We start from the raw sequence: 21,278 nt of genomic DNA, 5'->3' as shown, positions 1-21,278 counted from the left end.
ATAAGTGCTTAAATAAGGGTGCAGCAGGGCAGGTCTGGTATTGTTCCTGTCTGAGCAGGAGCAAATATGTAAATAGGGCGCGGCCGACTTTTCACCACGATAGTGTCAGTCTGTCACAGCCGCAGCACGCACACGAAAAAATGCTCGCAAAATGACATTTCACTTCCAAACCTGTCTCTTTATTAGCTGAAAAACATCCAGATGATACATCTGCCTCCATACAACACAAAAGCAAATATTAAAACAGAAACACTAGGTCACCATTTACACCACAGAGCAGTAATAGGTAAAAATTTAACCAGAGTTTTTGCATGAATTAAAATAGAATTAAACTCTTATACTTGCCAAGTAAAGTAAGTTTCAATGTGGTCTGAATCTGAAAAGAAGTTATGTAAGAAAACACACAAGTACGAAAAAAATATTGTATTCATTGAGAAAATTTAGCGTTCACACTGACGCACTTTTTCAGAAAGGACAAGCCTCACTCATAATGGCATGTCAAAGATAAACAGACATAATTGTGCTAATACAAGTTCTGTTTGACAAAGCAATTATAGACGTCACTCATCAGCATTTCGTAAGACCAGACTGAGATTTTCCAAACTTAAAAAGCACATTTCTTAGATACAAAAGTCAACTTTGCAGGCACAATCATTATCCCAAGATTTATTTACATCCACATGACGAATTTCTATAAATCTCCTGTGGTTTAAACTCCTTTAACTATATAACTACGACACATAACAAACACATTTATCTATCAAAAAATTACAAGTTTAAAGTTCATACCTACAGTATAAAAAATTTGATTTCTTTGTAAAAGAGAAAGCATATTTATAAAAATGCAGAGTAAGTCCCACATCTGTTTGCACTGATGCTGTAATTGAGGTGCGACAGTGAGACGATAAGGCACAAGTGTCCAGCAGATTGTCCAAAAGCAAACATTTGAATACATGTTGCTCTGGCAGAAAAGAAATCCCTGATTCCACACTAAAACAAACAGTGTTCCAACAAATAAGAGAGTACATGGTTAAGGTGCACACATTTGAGTCCATCAATAGTCCGAACATACTGGATACACATTTGTTGAACTGCGCTGTCCATTGAGTTTTAAAAAACCCACAGGAAGTCCTTTTCCATCACATAGATCCTCCACCACTGGTGTGTTCATGTTTTCATCACAAATTACGGCGGACAAAAACTGAACCTATGTCATGTTTGAATAGTATTAAGAGTCTATTTACATCCGCACATCTGAGAATATATAATCCAAATGCGGGTGGTACAGTGCAGACTGCTCACCATTGTTGAAGTGAACCAGATTAGCCTTGTTTTAGATAGTCGTGTCTGCAAAATCTGGTCTTGTGAACCCTTTCTGTAACACAAAGAAACAAACAAAAGCAGTGTTATCACATTGCATGGATGTGAGACATGGAAACGTGATTGTGTATTATTTCTTAAAGGATCTATTCAAATTTTTTTTCCAACTGTAAACCACAGAGGTCACCCTGTGTGGAAATGTGACCTGGAGTGATTTCTAAGCTAATTGCTTAACTTGGACAAACCTCTTGTAGCATGTAACAAGGTGGCGCACGTGTCTGAGTATCAAATGTATGTAAGACAAGTATTGACACATTTTTTGCTCCGCTCAGACTTGTTCATTAGGAAATGAACTGAACCTGAGCACCACACCCTTGGGGAGGGGCAGGTTGTAATCTGCAAAAGGCAGTAAACCTACCTGGTCCTGCCCACGACGGGGAGGTGCAGGACTGTGTGCGTTGAAGGAGCAGCAGTGTGAACAGATATATGGGTTTTGAACATGTGCCACCCAAACAAAGAGGGAGTTGCAGTGACAGAGGAATGTCATCCGTCACATACATAATCACACGCCCACAACATGTCCTTCACTCTCACTCTTCTTCACATTCACGAACAAACACGTGATGTAAGATCTAAGGGTGGGGCTCCAGAAAGGGAACACTTTCCACTGAGCTTTGACTTTTGTTCAGCAGTAAACAAGAAGAATCTAACTCGTTGTCACCTTGGTTACAGGACTGGACTGGACAACTTTGAAGATTCTTATAGTGTCATACTAAACTGGGGGCATGTTTTACTCTGATGTGAGTCTTATGGAAGATATGTTTTACTGAACTAAATATGACTATAATATTTAAACACTTAAACATGTAAACCTATTCCAGTAGTAACCCAAAATTAAAAATTATGAACCTGATAATGGGCAAAAGAAGACTGAGACTCATAATAGCTCCTTTTTAGTATCTTTTACAGTCGTCTTACCTGTTTGTATGAGCTGTGCAGTTTCTTGTACTGGAACATGTTGCTGAGAACTGTGGCTGCTGCTTTGGCTGCTTTTGCTCTTCCAGGGCTAGAAAAAAAAGATTCAGCCAAGGTTAACACTCCCTGCAGAAACTCTTGTGTGTGAAGAAACTGTATGCTGTAATACTTTTTGTAACAGATGTATAAATGTCTGTATCAGGGTTCATGTGGGCACACATCTAACTAGCACACTGAACACTCACCTGTTGTCATGTTCAGTTTTGATGGCAACCAGTTTCTGCAAGCCATCAAAGAAAGCAATGTCTCTGGCAGCTACGGAGCTGCTGGTCACCAGGTTATTAAGAATACCACAGATGTTGATCACCGCATCACTGGAGGGTTCCTTCTCACGTCCGTTGGCAGGGAGCTTGGTCACCAGAAGGTTCACCACTTTCGTGGCTGGATAAACCAATAATTATTGTTAGGATAGAATGTTGAAACGCTGCATGAACACACAATTTTCTTATAACAGTTTTGTAGTTAAATATGTAGATTTTATGTATTTTTTGTCTTGTTTTATCTAATGACAGTCATGGTGTTGTTTGGTTTTGTTTATGTCACCAGGTCACTCTCTCACACAATCATTACGAAACAGACTAGCTGAGTTTTCACTGTTAAATTTCTTAATAAATATTACCAAACAAAGTTGTGTTAGTATTTAAACTTTCATTGTTACACTTTAGTAATTAATATTCAAGGTTATGGACAGCTTGACCAATTCCAATCTCGATTTGCTATCCTGAATGTTGAAGTTTGGAATATGGAGAGAGACCTAATCTTTTTTTTTTAACTGGATTATTTTTTTATTTTTGAATTAGTACTTTTTGTAATACAGACCACATTGATTCAGTCAAATGTTTTTCAAACACAATTATTTCAGTGCTTTAAATTCAGTGTTATTTACATTTCAACACCATGATGCAAATATTAAATACATAGAAGCGTCATAACCATCTAAAGTCATCTCACAACGCACAGGTTGCTGGCGTTTGACTCGGATAGGACAAAACAAAAATTTACCAAAGAAGTTACAGGTGTTTTAATTTCCAGGCAACTCAGAGGTATTAAATCATTTAAACCCAACAAGGATTTAAAAAAAAAAAAAAAATCGAAGAAACTTACCCATATCATTCTTATTTGTGCAGTGGCGGGACAAATTTCGGAGAAGGCCTGTGAGAGAACGCAGCTCTAGATCATTGTTGGTTCGCAGGTGGTCCAGCAGCACCGGCAGCATGCGCTCCTGCTCCAGAGCCACTCGGCTCAGCACTGATGCCCACTGCAGGACGAGGAGAAAGAGAGAGAGGAAAATCAGATACGATACTTTTGCATTTTGAATGATTTTACAGGTGAAATGACGAGTAAGTTGCTTACCCTCCTGTCTCCAGCGGTGATGTTCTGCAGCGCTCCAGCAGCGGCCTCGCGGGTGGTGGAGTTGATCTCACACTGATGCAGCACGTTGTTGTACATTTTCACTATCTCAGGGTGCCACAGCCACTCCATACCCTTCGGCACCCGGGCAACCTCGGTAAAAGTGGACAGATCCCGGTTCTTGCTCTGTCAGGAGAAGAAAGATAAAAGGACGCAGAGTTGAGATAAATAGTCTGCTCCATGCTGACAAAATGCTGATGGGTAAATCTCACGTCTGCATACATTTTTGGCTTTCCTGCTCTGAGGTGTAAAGCAACCAATGGCTTCACCCTTCCCTGAGGCCTGATCTCTGGTTGGTCCTTCCAACCGCATCAGAGCCGATGGAGGAATCTCACCATAGAGCTGGTAGGAGAGGTTCCTCAGGACACACATGGCATTTTCAACCCCCTGCGAATACACACAGACAAATCAATACACAAGCCTGGGGTTTTGTGTGTTCTGATTGCCATATTAGTCTTGTTATTGTCTCACCTTATCTTCCGCCTTGTTGTCCTCAAGCGAGGCCTTGACGTAGTGAACCAAAGAGTTTACCAGTCCATCAGTTTCTCTCATGTGCTGACGAGTCTTTTCGTTCACAGAGCTCAGATTCCTGAGAGCGAGTGAGAGGTTGAAAGCTTTAATTTCATCATGACACATCACTCAGGCAGCAATGGAAATATTCCCCGCATGATAAATAATTTGGAGATAAAACACCTCCGGCGTCACATGAACAGAGTAGAGCCAAAGCAACTTAAGGCTGAAGGCTGGAGTGACGCAGGGGCTTCTAAAAAAACAACAGTAAAAAGAGATGGTTGTGGTAAACGCTGGAGCAGCTGTCAACTGATCTGACACATGTCAGGACAAGTTAGCAAAATCAGCTACCAAATGCGATCATGACAGAAAAAGATGAAGACGGGTGAACGAGGAAGAAATACATTTCTACGAAGGAGCATGCTGCAACCACAAAGGGAAGAGGACAAATGAGTGAGGTTCACCTGAGGCATCCGGTGGTGTTGTAGAAGATCTCTGCCTCAGAGGGTGTTTGCTGGACTTCATTAGTTTCTCCGCTGCTGCCTGACAGAGGAATGAGGATCTTGTCGGTCAGATCAGGAAGGGTCTCCCTGGCCAGTTTCTGCTTCAGGTTGTCTTTGGATGAAAGGTTCCACAAGATACCTGCACAAATCACACCAGCAGAGTGTCAGCTAAAGTGACATTTATGTCTCGTTTTCTTGTAGTTTCTTTGATTATTTGACAATCCTTAACCTTAACATGCTGGGAAACGGGCTTATTCGCTTTCTTGCAGAGAGCTTGATGAGAAGATCAGCACCACTGACTGACGTCTATCTGTTCAGTACGAGGCTACGTCCAGCAGCTCATTAGCTTAGCTTTGCACAAAGACTCAAAATAGGTAGACAGTTAGCCTGGCCTTTATACAATGGTGACAAATCTACCTTTTTTTTGGTCACACTAACAGGATTTAACAGCGTTAACCAGTCAACTTTAGAAAGAGCTCGAAGGCAGTTTTTGTGAGCACTGAAACGGCTTACCTGGCTCAGTCAAATTTCACAAAGAAAACCTCACTGGTTAACGCATAGTAATTTGTTTGTTTAACCTGGGCAAAAGGCCATTTACCAAACACTCCTCCCAGTCTTTCTGCTAAGCTAAGCTAACCAGCTGATAGTCCTAGCTGAAGCTAACTGTTATCAACACATAATATTTTGTTAGTTAAATTTGTGCAAAAAGCTGTTTTCTGAAACAAAAGGCAGATTTGTTACTGTGTGCAGAGCCAGACCAACAGTTATCCCCCGTTTCCAGTTTTTCTGCTAAGCTGAGCTAAGCAGCTGTAGCTTTATGTAGCTTCCATCTTTAAGAGTGGTATCAGTCTTCTCTGATAACTGTTCCGCAAAATGTTGACCCACCTGCTTTAGGATCACATTGTCGAAACCTTTGAGTGACACTCAAATGGCAGCGGAGGTGGCACTATGCGGGTAAGATAAGATCTCTGTGTCACCTTTTGATTATAATGCCAAAAAATTATCTAGTCATCTATCACAAGATTCTGAGTGGTTACATGACGCTTGTGATTTTTTTAGTGATCAGACAGATACTAATCGAGTTTTATGGCCCAGAGAGGAGATAGTGGCAGGGCCTTCACTCATAAAAGGGCGTGGTAGATACCGTCAGTCCACAGGCCCAGACAGCTCCCACTCACTGCCTTAACACCTTGTTCACACACCCTATAGAAAAGCCTCACACCACCTCACACTGCTCCACCTTCTAAACTTTTACAAAACACATCCATTTGCACTTTATTTCCAGTGAACACTAATCTTGTGAGAAAGTATGACTGCTAGTTCTGCTGAAAACAGACCACTGTGAATAAGGAACTGGGGTTTAGTAACAGTGAATTCTCATAATCTGTGGATTCTCGTAACAGCATCTTGTTATAGCTTGCCACCCGCCTGCTATTTGTTTGGTGCAGAATAATATCATATTTGATAAGTGTATTATTCGCTTCAATGACGCTTGGCCATTGCCAAGATCAAGTTGAATCCAAATTATGTGACTAACTCATTTACATTCATTTTTACTTGAGGCGAAACAAGCGTTCTGAGATCACCTCTGCCTGTCTGGTCATGTTTTTTATTTCTATGACTGCCATCAGGATTTTCCTACCCGTGATGTTTTTGCGGAGCTCATCATCGGGCTCCTTCAGCGCCTCCACCAGCTGTGGGATGCCGCCCTCCTCGATCAGGGCCACCTTGTTTTCCATGTTCTCGTAGATGATGTTGCGTGTGGCACCGGTGGCAAAGCGCTGCACTTCTTGGTTTTCACTGTTGAACAGCTTCACCAGCTCACTGATGCCCTTCAAGCGACGCACCTAGAGAAGGAAAACAGTTCTGCTTAGTGCATTTTCTTAATGTTTCCCATCTCTATTTCTCCCATGATTGAGTGATTCAATGTGTTTTCATGAGCTTACAAATGGATTAAAGCCCCTATATGTAGAATTTCTATTTGATTCTTGCATCTTTAGTTATAAATAAAATAAAATTTAAGTTGTTCACACTAAAAAGTCTTTACAACCTTAAAATTGTAAAGTTGTACAGTGTACTATGATTAGGATTCGCCAAATTCTGAAAAACAGAAGCTTAACATTTGTTGGAAATACATGTATTTGCTTTATTGGCGAAACATAAATGAGATAAAATTACCTTCATTTCTGTACAGTAAATATTTCTAAGGTGCAGAAATGTTATTGTAACCTTTGGACAGAGGCAGGTTAGCTGTTTCTCTCTGTTTCCAGTGTTTATGCTAAGCTAAGCTAACCAACTGCTGGCTGCATATTCACTGTACAAATAGAAGTGTGGTTTCAATCTTGGATCAAGAAGTTAAATACATGAATTTACCGAAATGTCAAATTATTTCTTTGTAGTATTAAATCATTTTAAAAACTTTTAAAACCAGCTCACATGATGTTGTATCTTCAGAGCTAAAGACAACTTCAACAAGCTAAAAAGCACAGGGCCAAACAGGGTGAATAAGCAGCCACAATAGTGTGTTACATGAGATAAGAGTTATAACCTCTACTGTGTATCTGCCATTCAACACATATACAGGGCAGAGTCCAGATATGTTCACAGCGCTGACAAAGTATCATGTATAACAACTGGAGCACACCAGAAGAGAAAACTGAAGCTACTTTATGTCAACAGAATTGATGAATCGTCCACAGTTGGAGGAAAACAATTTTCATAACTGAATTCCATAATAAGGGATCGCAGTGGGAAAAGACCCAGAGGAATTCTGACCACATGTTTCATCGGTTTTTAGTACCTCGTTTTTGGCGTCATTGTCACTGTAACACTCATGTTGAATGTAGGCGGCGCCCAGGACCTGCAGCTCCGGGTCGGGCTCTTTCAGGTTCTGCACTGCTGAAGGCATGTCCAAGGCCATGATCCTACAGAATGGAGCAAATGAACAAACTGAAACCAAAGAATCTAAAACATTTACAGTCATTTTGTAATTACGCAGCTGTTTGTAAGTTGTATGGCAGCACAAAACGTCTTTGGGATGCTTGAATGAAAAGCATCAGAGCAGCCACAGTAATTATTTGAGGATGATTTGCTTCTTGTCTGCAAATTTCAGCTGGTTGGATTTCTCTCAAATCACACAGTGGTCTGCATAGCCGCTCAGCTAACCTCGTGCTGTGGGATGTGTGAAATGCGAGGCCTGAAACTCAGCTGCCACACCCAAAACCAGTCCTGCCGCTGTGGAGCCACCTCCCAATCCACAGCTCTGAGGAAATACTCGCATCACACACTCCCTCACTTAAACCGGCTGAAAGTTGTGACACCACCGTACTGGTGTGAATCGCATTCACTAGAATGTCACGTAAATATAACAAACTGAGTCACCAGTCTCCAGCTGATATCTCTGTCAATGGGTGTTATAAACTAATTGAAGGAGAAGACTGGAATTATACTATATTTTTCTTATTGTCAACAAATTCCATCAAAAGGCCAAAACTGATGTTGCTTTAGATGTTTCTCGAGACTGTCTGCCTTGACTTCCCTGTCTGTGGTTCTCAGCTCCGAACCCTTCTGTTCCTACTGAAGACATAAAGCTTGAAAATAAAGCTCAATAATTTCCAAACTGTACCACAAACTGGGGAATATTGAGCATTTGTTTGGGACTATTTTCTGCAGTGGATTAATTCACATTTGGTGCACCAGTGCAGGCAGCAGGACAGGGTATGTAGAATTGACTCAAAATAAACTACAGTGCCCACGTTCACTGTAATAAAGGGACACAAAACTGTAGTTTTTGAACGGAGGGCACACGGATGCAAAGGATTAAACAACTGTATATCAGGCTTTGCTTACACAGAGACTTCTTATTAGTAGGATCAGTTTATTGTTGTTTCTCTTGGGATTTGTTGTCAATCAGAAAGTTAAAGAGAATCACCAGACTTATCTTTTACCCTCCCCATATCAATCAACATCCACATGCACTGACTTTGGTTCTTGAGGTGGATGAAATCTAACCAGTCTGATGTGAACGCAGGCACTGATTTTCATTTGTAGCCTACACTATTATCAGTAATCGTATGAGAACATGTGTGTGATCTTCTCACCCGCTGAGGTTGCCCATGCTGCCCTCCATCTGCCCACTGAAGATGTCCATGCCTCTGCCCACACTCTGCATGCTCTTGACTGACATGGCGCGGGACAGCGTGCCCTGACGCTGCATCAGGTTCCCCTGGGAGGCAGAGGCCACCCCAGTCACGAACCCTCTGTCCACTTTGTCCATCCCACCACCATACATGCTTCCACTTGAGGATATCATGGTCCCACCAGACATGGTCCCACCGGACATGGAGCCCATGCTCATCCGGTTTCGGTTTGTAATCCTGTTGATGGTGCGGTGGGAGGGGCCTTTGAAGGAATGTTGTTGCTGGACCATCTCCACCTCTCCTCCTGTCATCCCTCCGCCACGGGAGAGAGTGCCACTAAGAGATCGGCGCATGGGTGCTGCAAAGTTCATGCTGCCTCCTCCTTGACTCACCTGGCCAGTGTAGCCATTGACCGCGCTCTGAGCGTACTGGTGGGCATAGGTGGCGTCCCGGTCGGAGACCATGCTGCCAGCATCGCTGCTATCCATCATCCAGGGGTTCACCTGCATGGTGTGCTGCCTCACGGCGCTCATGGAGAGGGGCTCCGTTTCTATGCGGCTCTGCTGCCTCATGCCCCCTTGGTAGCCTCCTAAACGTACGTCTTCTCGATAATAACCGCCGCCACCACCACCACCCCCACTGACCCCTCCACCGCCGACACTGATCTTGTGGAACTGGGCCATTTCTGGACCAGCAGACCGGCAGCTGAAGCCCGACCTCTGGGTGGAAACACGTGGACCCTGAGGACGAAAAGAGGAATAGTTACAAACAAATGTGTACTCACTATGAACTGCATGTGTGGGCGGATTACTTCTACTGCATATCGGCAAAAATAATTTCTAAATATAATCACAAGGAGGTGACTAACATTCAGGAAGCACAGGTCACACCCTTAGGGTCTGTTGTCATACTGATTTTTCATGTAAAAATATAATTCATTCAGGAGAGAAGATCAAATAAAAAACTGAGACACACTGGAGAGCACGTCAAAGGTCTCTCGAGCTCAAACATCTGTGGCACAAATCCAGCGTCTCTCTGTAGGAATCTAGAGGGTGGACTTGAAAACCCTGAGCTGATCTCATCACAGTCTGCTGTGAAATACCACACCTGCTGTGTCCTGGGTGACTCGCTGTGACACCAGCAGCGGGTCATTGATTTCCAGAGTTTGCTTTGTTTAGTGGAGACTCCAGCTGAATGACACGTTACACGATTGGCTCAATATTTCCAGGATGTGTGTGAAAATATATGCTGAAACGGTGAGATGATGTAGTACTCACCATTGTCCTGGAGCCTGAGTACATGTAGGATGATTTGGAGCTGTAACCTGCTGGTTGAAGGGTGTTGAATTTCATGGTTGAAGAGCCACCGTAGTCTGGAAGGAAGCAGAGGAACAGAATGATGAATGAATACCCACATTCAATATCCTATCAAATTAATATATCAGTGACACACAACTGCAATTACTGCAATTCATTGTCATGTCCTAACAGTAACATTAGATTCACACTTTTTCCAGTCTGTCTTGAGACAATTCTCTCGTGCCCACATAAACGTTTAAACGTGAAAAAACTGAAAGAAAAAGCTGAAGTGAGGATTTTCTCGCTCTGATTTAAAGTGATGTGATATTTATCACCGGTGAGAACATGCCCTTCCAAGTCTAAATTAGTCATTTCTCACTTCCTTTTAAATCCCATTTTCTTGTAATATAAAGTTTCACAACCAGTCTGCACTTCACAGGGAAATCCTGACATAGTTTTTGCATTTATCCTCACTTTGTGGGTGAGGCTGAGGGGGATGGGTGGGGTAAAGTCTACGAACAGGCTGAGGCCGAGACAAAACAAAGACAAGCGGAAGCTCTCTGATCGCAAAAGAAGCACGGCTGTGGTGCTTAAGATGTGCTGAGTTAGAGCTCTCTTGCAATTGAATAAATAAACAATAAATAAACATTTTCTCTTTTTGCAAGTGAGGAGTTCCCAGTTGTCTGCAATTCTGAAAGCAGCTTGACTCAGCTGCTGACTGTGATCCTGAACCGACTACTGGGAGGTCAACAGTGCACAGACAACGAGACAAAGGCCTCTTCTTGAAGTCAGCATTCACAAAGACAAATGTAGGGATTTTTCTTATTGTTTTGAATTTGTCGAAAAACACTGATAAATGTTGTTTTGACAGCATGCAGTAGCAGAAAGATGTTGGCTATCCTGATGTACAAGCTTCACCAACAAGGGAACTTTAAGGCGTTTGTTGTGTCAACCGATCTTTGAGCTCTGCCACATACATGAATAATACAGCAGCCGATCGACCCTGACCAGTGAGAGAAACAATTAAAATGTAATCCTTTTTTTTTAAATTTGGAAACGTGAGCTTTGTGAAAGTAAAAGACACAACGACCAAAGAGGGAGGATGATTATGTGGAGAAGTCGAATGGAATCATGGGAGTTGTTGTCTTTATTATTAAAACAGAATGTGCAGCAAATGACAGAGAATCAAAGTGCTCCATCACAAGTGAGCAACACAAACACTAGCAACAACGGGGTGGATAGGTAGTTGTAGTCCTTTAAAACATACATTTCTTTGACTTTTTGTGTATCAGACCCAGCTCACTTTACACATGGAAAAGTTTACAGAAGAAAAAGGATCAACGAAAAGAAGAAAATATAAAAAGTCTTCTCTGTGCGACAAATGGCACCGTGAAGGAAGGGAGATTTAATCACTGCGTGACAGCCACAATGAGGTCACACGGCTCTTTTATTAAAACGATGAAAGACATACGGTTCGGAGTGCAGCAGGTGTCTTGTTGCGCTGGTGATTCAATTGCGGAGACATACTTTTAACAGTGGGACCTGAGCGGTCACCAGCTCTGACGTCTCTGATTACCCTGCACTTGGGTCGGACACACAAAGACATTCTCTCTGCGCAGTGTGTGAGCGTTTTACCCTCAAACTGTCCTACTGGAACTTAAAGTGCCGACACATTATTAAATAAACAAGGAAATGTAAAAGCATGAGCTGCCTTCACACACACGCACATACAAAAATATCCCATCAAAAGGCCAAAACTGATGATGCTTTAGATGTTTCTCGAGACTGCCTGCCTTCACTTCCCTGTCTGTGGTTCTCAGCTCCAAACCCTTCTGTTCCTACTGAAAACATAAAGTTTGTTCATTTCCAAACTGTACTTTTCACAAACTTAACTCAAACTGGGAACATGGAGTGTTTGTTTGGGACTATTTTCAGCAGACAATTCTTATTAGTCGGATCAGTTTATTGTTGTTTTTCCAGGGGATTTGTTGTCAGACAGAAAGTTGAAAAGAAGATCACCAGACTTATCTTCTACCATTCTCATATAAATCAACATCAACACGTACTGACTTTAGTTCTTGAGGTGGATGAAATCTAACAAGTCCACAGTGAACACAGGCACTGATTTACATGTGTCCAACTTACACATTATTAAAGAAAAGGGGAAGTGTGAAAGTGTGAGTTGCCTTTACACTCCACACACACGAACACGCACACGCACACACACACACACACACCAAACCAGTTGGTATAGACGAGTATGACACCTTGGCCCCACCCCAGCCCTACCCTGACATCGCCTAACATAAATTAGCAACAGAAAACACACCTTAAAAACTCCCTCGGCAAGGTAACTGAGCATTTTTTCCCCCTTTCTCTGTGGTGTCTTGAAAAATGAACAACGGTCATGAAGCCAAGACTTCTCACACACACACACACTCACAAACTATCTGCTGGGACTTGTTCACCTGCATACAGTCACTGCCATAAATGCAGCAGTTTTTAAAGAGAGTAGATACAGAGGTGGAGGCTTTCCCTGCAGTGTCATCTGCGTTTTCTTCTCACGTACGAACACTGAAGCATTTTTTCTATATATTTTTTTAATTTGTATTCACAATGAGCTTCTCTAAATGAATCAGTGCCTTTATTGTCAATGAAATGCAGCGAGTGTCCTTGGCAGTACAAGAAAGAAGAAGTGAAAATAAAAGAACAGAAGAAGAGATCTGGGTGTTAAAGTGGCTCTGTGGAGGCTGATTGTTAGTTTATCTCATTCGACTCCATTTTTACACTGACATTAGCTGCTGTTGCTCTCTGTTAGCAGAGTGAGACCATGCGTGAAGTAACATCCTTTGGATTGCTGCAGAAAAATTGTGTCCGTCACAAAGAAATCCACAGTCCAGCGACATTACGCAACGTAAACCAACCGTCCACCATCCCGCAGAGACAACTTCTATTCGATGACTAACTCTTCGATGCCATGTGATTTTCTGACTCACACAAAGACAGACACGGCATCGAAACGCTAGTCAGCGATAAAAGTAAAAGTCTCAATCTGTGTGCTCGACTATACTGTATTCTGGACTGGGTTCCCTGAAACTAGACAGGCTTTAAGCTCCATGTGAAGCAGCTGAAGCGCATCAAACTCCTTCCTGGGTCTCATTTTTCACATCACGTCACAATCTGCTCACATACAGTCAATAAATGGAATAAATGTAAATAGCTCCAAATTATAACATAGAACCACTTTAATGAAAAAAAAAAAAAAAAAAGAAGTTTTTTGTAAAACCATCTCCTGGTGAGAAAAGACAAAGAAGAAACAAAGCAGTGATAAAAATGTATTCTTAGCACCATATTATTATACCTAGTCGGAATGTTGCAATTTTAGTGATATCCACAGTAACCATGACATTAAAAAATCAAATACTGGTATCTTGTTAACGATACACACGTGATAATCTAGCAAAGATGTTGGGCATTGTTTTATTAATGAGTTAATCTGGTTGCCTTTTCACCCGGAGTTGATCGTAATCGTTCCTTCTGGACACATCACTTTACAGTTATGGTTACAGACAGATTTTAAAAAACATCTTTATTTCTATAGATGTCACGATAATACCGTTGTCGTTAATTCGCGTGGCCGTGATAATCATGTAGTGAGAATCTGATATTGTATACGCCTGTATACAATGCAAATCCTGTGATGAATGTAGCAGAATCATTGCACATGACAGATAGTCATTGGGAAATATTCGCATTGTTACGCTAGGAGTGGAGTCAGAGATACACATTTACTATGATGAGTCAATTAAGGGTAGAGTGTTAAGTACGTCTGAAGTGAGTTCAGAGTGAAGCAACAAACCACTGAAATGTGGCTAAAATGAGGGTGGATATGACATGATGGCAATTTATGACTTTACAATATGTTTACTCCCCGCAGAGCCCCGGGCGAAGGACGGGAAGAGATAACACTGAAAAGCATCTCGCCCAGCCTACTGGGTGTACACTGCTCTATAATGGAGGTTAAAAAACAGAATGCTGTGACCCATTTAGCAGAAGAGTTGTGTGTGTTTTTACATTCCAGCTATCAAACGACAGGCGCAGTACGTGTTTCTGTTGAAGCACGTATTGTCGGCGCCGTTGGGAAATTGCAGAAACAAGAAGGGTGAGATAAAGATTCTACTTTCAGAGATCATAAAAATAAAAACGGACCTGACATCCAGCTGCTCCCTGTAATCTGAGGGAACACAATGAATTATGGGTCTTGAAGGAATGTCTCCATGAGAAACGCAGGTAGGTGTACAGGCCTCAGTCTACAGATCACCAGAGGCGACACAAGACAACACTGTGTCCTTGTGGAGCTCGCCGCTTGACTCCAATTCAGCTCTTTAAGCGCATCAAACCATCAAATGTGTCATAACGATATAGTAAACTAATTACAAAACTTCCTGGAAATGTTTTATTTCCCCTGTGGGAGTCTCGTCCCTGCTAATGTAACAGTTCCTCCTTGACTGTCTGAGTGCCGCTGGGCTCAGACAATGTTAACCTCTCTGAACAGACAAACACGACTGCTGGTTCTCACGACACCATCATCTCCCAGGTACCTCTGCGCGAACCCTCACCTCCTAAAGCTGAGCAAGACCTGAAACCCAATCCCACAGAGGGCGACTTTCACCTCAGCCTGCTATCAGGGAAGTTCATGAAAGCGGCGCTTGTTTGGGCCTGTTACACATTAACCCTTTCTCATGTGCAGGTACACTTCACACAGGATCGCTGCAGAATGAGACGGACATGAGGAGCAGCTGATTGGACTGATTCCTCGATGATTTTTGATGCAAAGAAGTCAGTGATGCAGATGAGACAAGCATACACAAACACACACACACACACACACACACACAGGGAGTGTGACTGCAGAACACACACTTACATTTGAAAGTAAAAGTGATCACACTGATCTGAGTCACTTTGGGGATTTACGAATAAAATAAAAGAGAAAGCAACTGCGACCAGTCTCTCGCCAACTCTTTGGAAATTGGATTAATCATTTAAGTGATTCCTCATGCGAAAAGTCACCAAAATGTGAATATTTTCTCATTTTATTGGTCTCCAACAGGGGTACACTGATTGTCTTTGTGTTTTAAAGTGATAAAACTTTAAAAACAAGATGTTTGAAGACACTATGATGGACATTTTCTTTCTATGTTCTAACACAAAACAATCAGTAAATGGGGACAAAGTTCAGTAGATAAACCAAAAAGGGGAAAATACCGGCCAGTTGACAATCTATGGGTGTGTTTCTGTGACGTGAAATGAACCCTGGAGCGCTTTTAAATTCAAAATTTAAACAGGATCTCGTATTTGCTATGAGAGATATTCAATAGGTGATGTGTAATTTCTTACAGCTCTAATAACAAAACCACAGGCCATAAAAGGCCAATTCCATGTCATTTATTTGGAGTTAAGCCAAAGGAAACCAGGTTACATGTCTGACTGGTTAGATAACACCTTCAATTACCCGTCTACAGTACAGATAGGGGACCATAAAGTCAGCACCGTGCCAGACAATGACACCTGTAGCTGTGCGGACTGTGAGCGGTTCACGTCCCTGAGCCTAGTCAGCACAAAGTGCGCTCTCGCACGGAAACACTGACACGAAGCGGGACATGTTGCCCATGTAGCTCCTAATGAAAAGTGAGTTGAGACTTGCTGACATTTACCTGACATGGCGTAGTGTGAGGCTGATCCGTTCTGACGCGGAAGTGTGGACTTCTCCGCCATTCTCATCTGGACCTGCTGCTGGACGCGCCGCTCTCTGGCCACCGCGTCCGACACGGAGCTCCCGTTCCCGAGCTGTATCTCGGACGGCAGCCCGTAGGTGGTGACCGAGGTGTTCGGCTGTAAAGCGGAGAAAAATGTGTTATCTGAAGCCATGGCACTCATGGTGACGAGTTTCGAGGAGATGGGCCGCGGAGTAAGTGCGTCTGTATAACACAGTTGTGTGGACAGACTGCGTGCGGTTGGAAGTGAGTGGAGGAGCGCAGAGAGGCGCGGGGAGCAGCGGGAGGTGGAGCCTCGCGAGCTGATATCACAGTACCTGACTCACAGGTGCTGATATCTACTTCCGCCGCATTGGGGTTGTGCCGCGGTCCATAATCTTTATTGTAGTTTGAATACATTCCTCTGGACAAAGTCTCTCAGTGGCCATGAGCCGTGTTACCAGCCCAGCATCTGGACCGACCACGTTCAGCCCTCCACACTGTCTCCACGCTCGATTATACGCTTTCCTCGTGCCTCTACCTGCCCCGAGCTCCTGACTCACCGGTCAGCTATTCTTTTAGATACGAATCTCAGCGTGCGGCTGGTTCAGTCAGTTTCTTAAATCAGATAAGTTTTTAAGGAAAGAAAGGAATAAAACGATTTCACTTTCTTTGTGCTGGAGGTAGACCTCTGTAACTAAGTACATGTAATGTGGCCCCTATACACCAAAACACAACATTCAGTAAACATAACAACCTCTTAGTAAACACAGCAAATGAAATGAATGAAATGAAATATGGCCCTTTCTGAAATATGGTTATGTTTTCTGAAATGTTGTTGTGTTTTGACCTTCGGGGGGGCCAACGTACAATTTACTCAAGTATTAGGCCTACTACTTTTTACAATTTAAAAAGTATTGTACTTTACTGAACATTTCAAATCCATGCTGCTTAATATTTCTAATGCACTACAATTCGGAGGGAAATGTTTTTTAATTCCATCTGTAATCTTTATTTCCTTTCCGCTGCTCGGTAGATTAAGATTTTAGACAGAAAACAAATAAGAAGCTTATAATAAGAATATGATGCACTGTTATAGATTAAACCACCCAGCGGTATAGTTAAAGCCAGCTCCATCCGGAACAATAACAACAGTGATATATACATATAACTTAGAACACAAATACATATAATAGAATAGGACCACGTTTTCATAAACATAAAAAGTAAACAAGTCACACTTTCAACACAGGACTTTAATCTGTAAGGGATTACTGGGCCTACTTTTTATAATTAGAGTACTTTCCTCACCACTGTTTGACGAAGGTTGAGCTCTGATGGAAACACACTGATGTGTGCCTGAGTATTTAAAGTTTTCAAAGTATATTCCTGTTTAATGTGTATTTGTCTTTCTTAAGTGAGAGAAGGGTCATTTAATGCATCATCTTGGTCCCCGCAGGCTTTTTAAACAATGGAGGTAAACAGTGAAAGTGTGAGTGTGGACAAATCAGGTTGAACAACTGTCAGTCATTCAGTCCAGTGATTAATAGTCAGTGAATTTAACAATGAAGTTGGCCGTACTCCCTGTTTCATTAGCACCATGACGCAACAGTTCAAATGTTATAAAGCTTTTGTTTACAGTGGTGTAATGTATCTATGCACAAGTATGAGTTTTTTCACTTTATGCTGCTTTGACCTTCTACTCCCCTACGTTCATTAGACATTAGAGACCATTTAAACAAATATATAAATACACACATATATGATGATGTGTTATTGTAGATTCAGTAATAGTCAATACTGATATTTGCTCCATCATCTGTATCAGCTGCCACATTAAACTGGTCATTCATGCATCACCATTCACATTTCAGTTGTATAATATACGATTCTGTAAACGGCCATTCTGCACGATGAGTTCTTTTATTTTTGGTACTTAAAGTATATGTTGATGCTAATACTCGTGCACTTTTGCAGGACTTTTCTCTTCTAACAGAGTATTTTTACATAGTGGTATCACTCCTACTTTTACCTTTGTAAAAGACCTGAGTACTTCTTTCACCGGTGGTTGTTTAGTTTTGCAAAAACAGAAGAATTTATTTGTTTATTAAACAGAGATGGATCGTAAACATAGTTACATAAAACCACTGTGTCACATGTTCTGTGTAGAGGGCCTCAGCTGAAGCTCATCTATCCCTTCCAGTCTGTTTCTCAGAGTGAGTTTTGTGCCAGCCAATCCAGTCAACGAATAAAATTATGTAAGGCGTTCATTTTATTTCATCCCCACCCCTCAGTGGAGGTGTTACTATTGCCTGATCACTGGATACTGCTGTACTTTTTGAATGTAATACATGTACATCCCATAAACTCAACTCTTCAGTTGGCAGCAATGAAGCACATTGAGTTCTCACTTGTTCGACAGCTTTGTGACAGTGACGTTCTTCGTCAGTGATGTTCTCACAAATTGATATGTTGAGTTTAACCTTGCAGATGACGGCACCTATGAACAGCGGACTGTCACAAGGTGTGCCACAGTCTCACTCTATTATTAAGCTGGAGCCACACCTTAGTTTTATCTGGTCTGTTTTATTTGAGCCTAGCAACTATGAGTCACAGCGATAGTAAAGCCATAATATAAAGCGTGAGAGTCATACATCTGGTTTCTGCCTGTCTGAAAACCGACTGTAAGGTTACCAGACATCACCGCTGGAGCATTTTTCATATCAGATTGCATCAAAGTACTGTGTAAATAAACATCTCCCTTATTTGCTTTATTTCCTGGAATCATGACTTCCTTCTTTCGTTTGGATGCATTTGAGCAGAAAAACAAAAGATGAGTCACAGCCACACTAAAGTTGTTAAATCAGCAAATCATTTCCCTCGAGGAAAGCAGATCAAACTCAAGTTTACACTGAACTGGATGCAGGAGACAGTCGTCACATCCTTTTCTAGAACAATAATACCAGACTGTAGGGTTAGTTTATTACAAGTAAAAATCCTGCATCCTGAAAATGTACTTAAAGAATTAAAAGTAAATTACTCAATGCAAAAGAAATGTCCCATGTGACTGAACATCATATATTATTCTTTTAGGTGATTATTACTCCGTCATTCATATAAAATAAAGATTGGTTTGTAGTTGGTTGGGGTGGAGATGATGATCATTTCGTTGATATTTAATGTGCTGATTATTTTTCTTAACTAATCAATTGATTCTTTGTTTTGTTTTTTAAACTCTGAAAATAGCGAGAAACCTCGTCTCAATTGAAACGACACCTTCACACCGAACCAAATTGTTGAAAAGAAAAGCTGCAAATCTTCACATCTGTAAAGGTGCAACCATCAAATGAGCAATCATTAAACAATGACAGGTGATGGTTGAGTTTAGTGTGCAAATATACTGATGTTAGCCAAATAACTGTAGTGAGATAGAAAAAACAATATCTCCCTCAGAAATGTGGCGCAGTGAAAGTATAAAATGGTCGTGAGAAAGAAAAGACTCAAGTTAAGTCAATATCGCCTTAAGTACTTGAGTTATTGACTTAGTTCTGGTCCGTTGCATGCGGTAAAAACTACTGAAGCATTACCGCTGGATTCATCTTCCATCTTCTCCTCGTTACCTGAATAATCACCTTTTTACGCTTGAGCAAATATTTCTTCACATTTTTTCCAGATCAGTTCACACCTTGAAGAAACCACCGCTCAGCTTCACAGGCAGGCGCTTAACTGTCTTTGTGAAATTGATTTTCACATTATAATCCAAATAGCAATAAAGTAGATTAATCTTATAAGTATAAGCATCTAAAAGATGAAATAGATTCTGACTCACCATTACCACTGAGGCTGTGTTGATCATAGACGTTTTCATCTCTGGTGTACCTCCTCGTCTGTGCAGGTGATCTGCTCTGTTGGGATGTTAGAAAGTATTAAGGCATATATTCACAGACACCGCCCTGAAATATGGCAAATTCTCCTTTCAGTTGTAAGGTTACAAACGAAACAAAGAGATGAGTCAAGGGAGAGTATGACACCACAGGGTGTGTGCAGAGGAGAGATGCAGGTAGCCTGACTGTGACATACAGGATGGGAGAGGAGAAGCAAAGTGCATTTAGCTGTTTAATTCTACTGAAGAGAAACGTCTCTTCATGGGATGTGAGGGGGACATTCTTGTTTTAGAAATTTGCACAACAGATTTTATGTACAATGTGTGATTTGACATTAGTGCAGCTTTTTTTTTAAGGATGTTGCAACATTTCATGGTATCTCCCTGAGTCACAACAGCTGTCTTACTCTGAAATCCCTGCCCAGTTCAGAGGCAGAGCGACAGAAAATCAGCCTAAAGGTTATTGACTCAATGTGTGTGTGTGTGTGCGCGCATTTGTGCGTGTGTGTGTGTGCGTCAGAGAGAGAGTGATTGCATCAGGGAGCGAGATCGGCAACCTTGTTCATGACTACTGTCTCATGCGTCAGCCAACTGTCTGTTTGAGGTAAATCTCTGAAACCGTTCTACATGCCAAAAAAGTGTTCACATGCTCACACACGAACATAGAAATAGATACAAGTTCGGAAGAACTGTAGCAGCAGGTATCTGGGGACGTAAAAGGCCCCACACATGACCCTGAGGCCGAAACAGATATTTGGCAGGTGGACCAGCGATCACAGGAGCTGCTGCCGGTTCAAAAAAGCAAACTGAACTTCAGCATTATTTCCTCACTTGATACACAGAGAGGCTGCCATCCTTCTGTCCTGCCACAGCAGACCCACACTGACACTCCTCTGCTTAGACGTGACACACACTAAAATGAGAAAAATCATTTACATTGCTTCACTAATGGTGCTGTATTTTGATGAAATGCTAATTTGACTGATATGTTTCCAACAAAAAAGGTTTTGTTCAAGTAAAATGTCAGTTTGTCTCACAAATATATATTGTGTTTTCTTTTCACACAATATTGACATGAACAAATAGTTTTTTTAAAAGATGACAATGAAAAGTAAAAAGAATAATAAATAACAATGCCCACATCCCATCCATTATCATTAAGTCAGATCTTATAAATCATGGCATTACTATGACAGAATAAATGTTGGCAGAGTGTGTTCATGAAAACCACAGACATGTTGAGACATTTCTTGAGTTTCAATTTTCTATTCATGCTTTTGCTCTCTTTAGGAAAATATCATGTTTTGGCTTAAAACACCTGTTTTGAGACTTTTGTCTCAGAATTTTCGAGCACAAATTGTCTAAATGTCTCCTTTAAATCATCCGGTGGTTTTTTATGAATAAACTTGTGAATGTTAAAAAGT

General features: G+C 41.5%; 1 protein-coding gene across 2 annotated transcripts; it reads right to left on the bottom strand.

Moving 5' to 3' along the window:
• Positions 1 to 157: 157 nt before the first annotated feature.
• Positions 158 to 19,884, bottom strand: pkp3a (plakophilin 3a). 2 transcript variants are annotated; one of them, XM_030425522.1, is made up of 14 exons: positions 19,801 to 19,884; positions 15,933 to 16,110; positions 10,195 to 10,289; positions 8,879 to 9,657; positions 7,579 to 7,702; positions 6,421 to 6,625; positions 4,740 to 4,917; positions 4,237 to 4,354; positions 3,988 to 4,152; positions 3,709 to 3,891; positions 3,460 to 3,613; positions 2,541 to 2,736; positions 2,299 to 2,386; positions 158 to 1,375 (listed from the first exon to the last, which is right to left on the bottom strand). In XM_030425522.1, the coding sequence occupies exons 1-14, from the start codon at positions 19,837 to 19,839 to the stop codon at positions 1,334 to 1,336; spliced, it is 2,544 nt and encodes an 847-aa protein (XP_030281382.1). In that variant the 5' UTR covers positions 19,840 to 19,884; the 3' UTR covers positions 158 to 1,333. The 2 variants fall into 2 exon arrangements, with proteins under 2 accessions (XP_030281382.1, XP_030281381.1); XM_030425521.1 differs by lacking the exon at positions 19,801 to 19,884 and having other exon boundaries at positions 15,933 to 16,228.
• Positions 19,885 to 21,278: the final 1,394 nt, after the last annotated feature.

This window comes from Sparus aurata, chromosome 8, assembly GCF_900880675.1.
Source record: "Sparus aurata chromosome 8, fSpaAur1.1, whole genome shotgun sequence".
Taxonomy (NCBI): Eukaryota; Metazoa; Chordata; class Actinopteri; order Spariformes; family Sparidae; genus Sparus; species Sparus aurata.
Note: the sequence above shows the minus strand (reverse complement) of the source record. Positions and strands in the feature narration are given on the sequence as shown.

Excerpts from the sequence above, each read along its gene's own strand:
- pkp3a (XM_030425521.1), bottom strand. The coding sequence starts at position 16,155 with ATGAGTGCCATGGCTTCAGATAACACATTTTTCTCCGCTTTACAGCCG. Across the intron at positions 6,626-7,578 it reads ACAATGACGCCAAAAACGAG|GTGCGTCGCTTGAAGGGCAT; the intron begins GTACTAAAAACC and ends TTCCTTCTCTAG. Across the intron at positions 3,614-3,708 it reads TCACCGCTGGAGACAGGAGG|TGGGCATCAGTGCTGAGCCG; the intron begins GTAAGCAACTTA and ends CTCGTCCTGCAG.